The following is a 7,551-nucleotide window of genomic DNA, read 5'->3' as shown; positions in this document are numbered from 1 at the left end:
CTGTCTTGTCTCTGTGTCTCTCTCTTTGTCTCTTTGTCTCTGTCTCTGTCTCTCTGTCTTATCTGTGTCTGTCTCTGTGTCTGTCTTGTCTCTGTCTGTCTCTCTGTCTTGACTCTGTCTCTCTGTGTCTCTGTCTCTCTGTCTTGTCTCTGTCTCTCTGCCTCTCTGTGTCTCTGTCTGTCTGTCTGTCTCTCCCACACGACACTGTCAGGGCCCAGCTGTGTGGTGTGAGAGGAGGTCTGTCTTTGCGGAAGGACGAGGCAGGGACAGAGCCCCGAGAAGCTGGGGGTGACATTTCTGGGGGGCCGCTCTCCCTCCGGGACAGCAGGCCGACGCGTCGGCACCTCTCAGGAGCTGGGTGGCCCCCGGGGGCGGGCGCACCTCTGGGGGCCGCAACGTTAAAACACATTTTGGGCAAAGCGGAACGACCGGGCCCAGAAACTCTGCGGCCAGAATTCAGTCAGATGTTCTTCCGCGCTCGCTTGGCCCAGGTTTGAGCACAGGAGCACGTTTTGCAAACCCCGGGAAAGCGGGACGCCTTTCCGCTTGCTTTTCTCTTCCTGGTGAGGCTCCCTGGGCTTCTGGACCCATTCCCGCGTGTCCCCCATTGCGGACCCTGAAGGGGACAGGCCCTGAGCACGGCGCTCTCTGGCTCCGCAGGTGTTTCCGGGACAGACGACGCCACGTCCACCTGCTCACGCGTACGCGGTGCCCGCGGGAGGCGGTGACGACCGCGGCTCTGCCCCCGACGTTCTCCTTCAGCGCCGGGCTCGTGCTCACAAACCAGAGAAAACCCCACGTGGGGCGGGGGATGCGCCAGTGGCCACGGGCGCCCGGAGGTGCCATTTATGCCGTGGTACAAAGCCGTCCCACGCTGGACAGGCGTGAGGTGGGCCGCCTGCAGTGGGACCGTCCGCGCAGGGCCGGCGTGGGGGCAGCCGGACCACTGGAGGGCACCGTGGGCTCCGTGATGCCGCGTCGGGATGTGAGCAGGAGCCAATGCGGGATGGGGAACCCCTGCGAGCGCGGGCGCTGGGGGGCCGCCGGGCCCTCTGCACTGGCTCCTTCGCGTGGTCCCAGGCTCGCAGCCCCTGTGGCCCCCGGGCGGGCAGACCCCTGACTGCTGGGCGTGCCCCGTGTCCCGGGAGTGAGCAGCCCCCCCCAGGGCCTGGGCATTTATTCAGAAAACCATAATCTGAGCAAGTACGCGGGAGGGGGTCGCTGGGACAGGGAGGTGGTGAGGCGCCACCGCCTCCTGGCTCCTCCGGTGCCCTCCTTACGGTCTTAACTTCCAGGGTGACCATGAGACGTGGTGCACGCGGGAGGGAACTAGCGAGTGAATTTACAGATTAAAATCCCGGTCGCGTGGACGATGGAGGTGAAGCGGGTTTCCCGCACATCCCACTGCGGGATGGACCGTGTCATGCACCATTGAGTCCGGAGCTCCGGGATCCAGCCGCAGACGCTGGCTTGGAGACCGCGGGCCGTCGACCTCCCTGCTGGCCCCTGGCTCAGAGTCCTCGGGCCCCTGCGATGTCTCTGGCCGCCGTCAGTTGCGATCAGCGGTGGCCTCAGGCCAACGTCCGTCTCCCGCTGCTCTGCTCTGCAGAAACGCCTCTTTACGTTTGTCTGGCTTCTTTTTCTTTCCTCCCCCAAGTTTTTGCGAGTGGATCAAGACAAGGACAAGGACTGCCAGCTGGCGTGTGCGGGTTCCTCACAGAAGCCACTGTGCGCGTCTGACGGCCGGACCTTCCTGTCCCGCTGCGAGTTCCAGCGTGCCAAGTGCAAGGACCCTCAGCTGGAGATCGCTTACCGGGGCAACTGCAGAGGTGAGCCGTGTCTGATCGTTTGCTCAGAGGCCGGCCGATCAACCGCTGAGCGTAAGGCCGAGTAGGTTGTTCTCATCTTTGCTACGTTTTTATGCGTAAAAACTCAGGGATTCCAGGTTTGTGTCAGGAAGGAGGGAAATTTCGGGGACTCAAGGGCAGAGGCACCTTTTACCTTGTTTCGTGCTCTTTTCTTAGGCAGTTTGGTGCCATCTCGACACACGCGTATCGGCGTTTCACAGAACACTTTCTGAGTGTTTTATTCTCACCAAAGTTAATCCTGCTTCCATCGGCCCTGTCTTGTCCCCCCTTCCAGCCAGGGGGACATTGCACAGCACCTGTGGGGTCGGTGGCGGTTTCTTTCGTGTTGATTTTACACGTGAAATTTTCGATTATCCTGATTTAAGAAGCAGATTTAGATTTAACTAGCACGCTCCGAGCAAAACACTGAAATACTTCCTGTGTTAATGAAGGGTTTGACTCTGCAGACTATGCTGATGCTTTGAGCCCCAACAGAGTTGCATTCAGAAAGAGACAGGGCACAAGCAGGGGTGGGGCAGAGAGAGAGGGAGACACAGAATCCGAAACGGGCTCCAGGCTCCGAGCTGTCAGCCCAGAGCCCAACACGGGGCTCGAACCCACAAACTGTGAAATCATGACCTGAGCCGAAGTCGGACGCCCAACCGACTGAGACACCCAGGTGCCCCTCATACGCTTTTTACTAGGAAAGACGGTGTGTGGACAGTTGTGCGGGGATTCAGATGATTTTCATTTTTCTAGATACGTCTCTGGAGGCAAGGGAAACAAAAGCAAAAATAAACTATTGGCACTTTATCAAAATAAAAGGCTTCTGCATGGCAAGGGAAACAATCAGCAAAACTAAAAGGCAGCCTACGGAATGGGAGAAGATATTGGCAAACGACATATCCGATAAAGGGTCAGCATCCGAAATCTGTAAACAACTTATGCAACTCAATACCCTAAGAACAAATAATCCAATTAAAAAATGGGCAGAAGGCACGAACGGACACTTCTGCAAAGAAGACATCTGGATGGCCAACCGACACATGAAAAGATGCTCACCGTCGCTCACGATCAGGGAAATACAGCTCAAAGCCACACTGAGATACCACCTCACCCCTGTCAGAGTGGCTAACGTTGACAACTCAGGAAGCAGTAGATATTGGGGTGTCGAGAAAGGGGAACCCTCGTGCACTGCTGGGGGGAATGCAAACTGGTGGAGCCACCCTGGAAAACAGTATGGAGGTTCCTCAGAGGTTCCGGAACTACCCGAAGATCCAGCAGTCGCACTATTAGGTATTTACCCAGAGAATACAAGGACACCAGTTCAAGGCATTCGTGCACCTTAATGTTTCTAGCGACATCATCTACAACAGCCGGATTATGGAAGCAGCCCAGATGTCCGTTGATAAGTGAATGGATGAAGCTAATGCGGCATGTATGCAGTGGAATATTACTCAGCCATCAAAAAGAATGAAATCTTGCCATTTGCAGCGACATGGGTGCAGCCAGAGTGTATCATACTGAGCGAAATAAGCCAGGCAGAGAGAGACAAACGCCATAGGGTTTGACTCGTATGTGGAATGCAAGAAAGGAAACAAATGAACAAAGGAAAAAGAAAGAGAGATGAGCCCGAAACGGACTCTGAACTACAGAGGACACAGTTGAGTCACCAGAGGGGAGGGGGGGGTGGGGGGGGGGGGGGGAAGCAGGAAGAGGGTAAAGAGGACGTGGGTCGTGATGAGCACCAAGGGTATGTGTAACTGCAGAATCACTATATCGTGCACCTGAGATATAACACTGCATGTTTACTGTGCTGGAACTTAAAAGAGTGATTTGCAGTGGGCCTGGCCAGAAATGGCATGACCACGTCTCACGGAAAAGTGGCCTCAAAGGAAAGCACCCGCGTGAGGAGTTCTGTTCCTCTCTGTTCTGTGTCTAATTTCTGTACTCTCGTTCTGAACTCGTCAAACTGAGAAAAATTTGGACGCCTCGGTTATAGTTTTACACGTCAGTTATCTGTGCTGAGAAAGGAGAGGCGATTTAGGAATAGATTCAAATATCAGGCGACTTGGTCTTCAGGGAAGCTTCTAGGGGCAGTCGCCTGTGCTGGCCTCGCCCGCGGAAGCATGCTGTGGGGGCGGTGGTGAAGTTTGAGTCAATGCTGCTTTCTCGTGCCACGTTCCTGTAGATGACCCTGATCAGCTGTTCTGCTGGAAGGCCACGGGGGAGCTGCCGGGGTTAGTCTCTGCCTTAGCGATCACCAGCGGGCACCTGGAGGGGTTAGTTAGACCAGGGCCCGGGCCCCTGTCCTCCCTGGGTGGAAACCTGACGCAAAGGCCTGCGAGTCCACACCTCCCGAGGTCGCTCTCCAGAGCCCGTGACTCGGGGCTCCACTCTGTCCACCGTGGCATCTGTGCTGGGCCGCTTTTGGACACGTGTGTCCTTTTTGATAATGTCATCGTTCCCTCTTTGTATTTGGATGCAGCCTGAGTTTTCTGGGAAATTCCCTTGGCTGGGATTCTCATTCACTTCCCTCAACCAATTTCAGACCACAAATCTGTGACACAGAAAATGTGCTGAGGGGAGTGAGCAGACATAAAACTCACTTCACAAAAGCTGGTTCCACTGAAATCCAAGGGGTTAAAATAAAAAATAAAAAAAATCTACGGATGCCCGTAGATTTCAAAGTCAAGTTTGTTTGGTGCTTCAGCTGGCAAGGGTAGCGAATATGAAGGTTATTGACAGCGACATTGTTAGTCACACGTTTGTTTAAAATAACCGGGCGTCATGCACCCCTGATACGCATGATGCATGATTTGGGAACAGCCCTCACCTTGTAGGGGACAGGAACCTGTGCCGCGCTGGAGGCTGCCCTGGAAAAGGGCTTCCAGGCTGCGACGGGACCGTCCCTGCGGAAGCAGCCTTCCGCCTGGATCCCGGCTCACGGTGGTGATCGGCCCCCGTCCAGGGGATGGGCTCCTTCGTACAGACTGGCGAACAGTGCCATCGCTTACCAATGCCGTTCCCCTGCCCAGGGCTCCAACAGGGAGGAAGCGGTTCACGGGGAGTGGGAAGAGGTAAAAGGGAGCCCCGGTGCGGACGGGGGCCAGAGACAGGAATCCTGCCGGACTGGGGAAGTCACGATACCGCCTCCGTCCCTCTCAGGGCACGCGTACGACAGATTCGACAGCACAGCCGGGTCAGAAGCTCGCGTCTCCGAATGGGAAGGAGGGGCACGAGACCGAAGGTCCCCTTGCACCGCTTCATGTGCTACAAACAGCCGCCTGGGTTTTTCTCACATTGTCCCTGGGGTTGAAATAGTGCCAGTCTGGCAGATGGGCAACCAACCGCATGTTCTGAGGACGTTGGGTGGGTGGCAGTCCCACTGGCCTGTTCGGAATGTACTGGTTTGAAAACAATTAAAATGTTTTAGTCCACGTTTCCTTAAGCTGGATTAAAATATTTTATGCATTTGATGTCATCGTCTAAGTGTCGCCCTTGAATAGAAATGCAGCGGTTGGCACCGATGGATTTTTCTCATATTTTCTTAGAAATTTTGTGGAGTTTGGGTTTTCAGAGCTTAGCAAACACATTAATATTTTCCCTTTGATCTGAGTCCACTGGGGCTGTCTTGCTTTTCGACAACATTTCTGGCATCCAATGAAAAAGCCAGAAAACGAGGAGGAGGAACGGTCCAACGTCAGGAGGCGTTGGAGTGACTTTGGGATTTCCGGAAGCAAAGTCATAGCGGAGACGTGACAGAAACAGCCGTCTCGGGGATTCCAGGCCCGAGGAGTTTCTAAGGAAAGGAACGTGCTTACAAAATGCTCCCGATCTCTCCCCGTTCCTGTTTGCTGCCAGTGTCTCGTGGTCCTCGTCGTGGCTGGCTGAGTGAGGCCACGGTCTCCCCGCGCCACGGTGAGCACACGGCACGCGGGCCGGACGTGTGGGGCCTCGGCAAGGTCCATGCGGAGGCAGAAGTGCGTGCCCACGTCGGGGACGGACGGATGAGCGGTTGTTGTTCTTCATGACGATCGTGTTGCATGAACCCCGAGGGACACACACCCGCAGGGTTTTCTTGGACAAGCGGCGACTGGAAGTAGAAGCCAGAAGACGTGCTTGTGGGGCCTCCGTCCGTGGTCAGTCGCTGCCGGGACAAATCCCGGGTCATAGTGCTGTCTGGGGAAACCTGCCGGCCCTTCCGTAGAGGCCGCCCGCCGCGGCTGCCTGCTCGGAACCTTCCCCGCAGCCCTGCGGAGACCCACGGTCCCTCCGGGCCTGTTGGTGGCGGTGGGAAGAGCCACCTGGGGTGGCGCCTGGGGGAGTGTTACCTCGTAGCTGGTGAGCTGCACCGGGGACCCTCCCACGATGGGGAACACACAGCAGAGCCCGCGGCCTCGATGGGGACAGACCCTGGCGGCCCCAGCGCCTCCCTCTGTGGACGTGCGGTCCACGGGCTGCCCACGCAGGGACTTCTCGCTGACACTGGGCTCTGAGCGGCCAGACCCCCAGGAGGGCAGCCCAAGCGCTGGGCACCTGTGTCCCGGAAACCCAGCGGGAAGCAGCGACCTGCAGGGCAGCGTGAGCGGGGCGTGTCGTCCCCGAGGATTTCTGCGGAGCCCGGAGGCATCGCTCACCCCCGCTGGGCTTGGTGTTGGCGTCTCTGAGCGCCCTCTACCTTTCCGTTAGTTTTGCTCAAACTGTGGCGTGACCGCCCCGCAGCCCGAGACTCCTCCACGGTCGCTGGCCTCTCCTCTCTGCCTCTTTGTCCACGTGGGTGCTCGGAACGCGGACATCGGGGCCCCCGAGGGGTGGGGCGGTGCCGGGAGGTCCCAGCGCCTGCCCCTGCACAATTCCCAGTGCTCTGAGGCCCGCTCAGGTGTGAGAACTGCAGACTCAGCCTCGGTTTCTCTCACCGGCTGGCTGGGGCCGCATGTCCACACCAGCCTTCTCGTCTCTAAAACAGGGCGGTGGGACCAGGTGAACACTAAGAATTCTTCCTGTTCAACCATTTTCCTAATCATGAGAAGGCCCCTAACAAGCCTCGATTTCCACGCGGAGTGTAAAGAAACGGGCTCCTTTCACTTCAGGGGCATCGCCTTTGGGAGGCCAGAGCCGTCTGGGTGTTTCCTGTAGCTTCACCAGGAGGCTTTGTGAACCCACAGCAAGCGTCCGGTCCCAGAGTGTGGTTCGGCTACGCTAAGTCAGCTCTTAGCCTGCTATTATTTTCTTCAACAAAACAGAGATTTCTGTAAAAGAAATCTACGCGGGATGTGTGGAATGTGTATGTGTGCACGACTATCTGTGTGTGCATGTGTGTCTAGTGTGCACATGTGCATGTATATCTTTGTGTGTGTGTTGTGTGTATCTGTGTGTATGTGTGCATGTGTGTATCTGTGCATGCACATGTGTGCATATATATGTGTATGTGTACATATGCTTGTGTTCTTGTGTGCATGTATAGGTAGCTGTGTGTATTGTGTGTGCATATGTGTGTATATGTGCATGTCTGTGTGCATGTGCATGTGGGTGTGTATTGTGTGTGTGCATATCTGTGTGTGTGTGTGCATGTGGGTGTGTATTGTGTGTGTGCATATCTGTGTGTGCATGTGGGTGTGTATTGTGTTGTACGTGTGCATATGGGTGTATATTGTGTGTGTATATCTATGTGTGTGTGCATGTGGGTGTGTATTGTGTGTGT

General features: G+C 56.0%; 1 protein-coding gene across 1 annotated transcript in view; it reads left to right on the top strand.

The window, feature by feature from the left end:
- The window catches only part of SMOC2 (SPARC related modular calcium binding 2), a 122,598-nt gene that overhangs the window by 3,644 nt on the left and 111,403 nt on the right, over window positions 1–7,551 (top strand). The window contains exons 2-3 of the mRNA XM_040449244.1: window positions 661–985; window positions 1,457–1,829. Of these exons, the coding sequence (XP_040305178.1) occupies window positions 661–985; window positions 1,457–1,829 (698 nt within the window). The remainder of the gene's footprint in view (window positions 1–660; window positions 986–1,456; window positions 1,830–7,551) is intronic.

Source organism: Herpailurus yagouaroundi, unplaced genomic scaffold (genome assembly GCF_014898765.1).
Source record: "Herpailurus yagouaroundi ecotype Mexico unplaced genomic scaffold, PumYag 198, whole genome shotgun sequence".
In the NCBI taxonomy this organism is placed as follows: Eukaryota; Metazoa; Chordata; class Mammalia; order Carnivora; family Felidae; genus Herpailurus; species Herpailurus yagouaroundi.
This window is presented reverse-complemented; position numbering and strand designations above follow the sequence as displayed.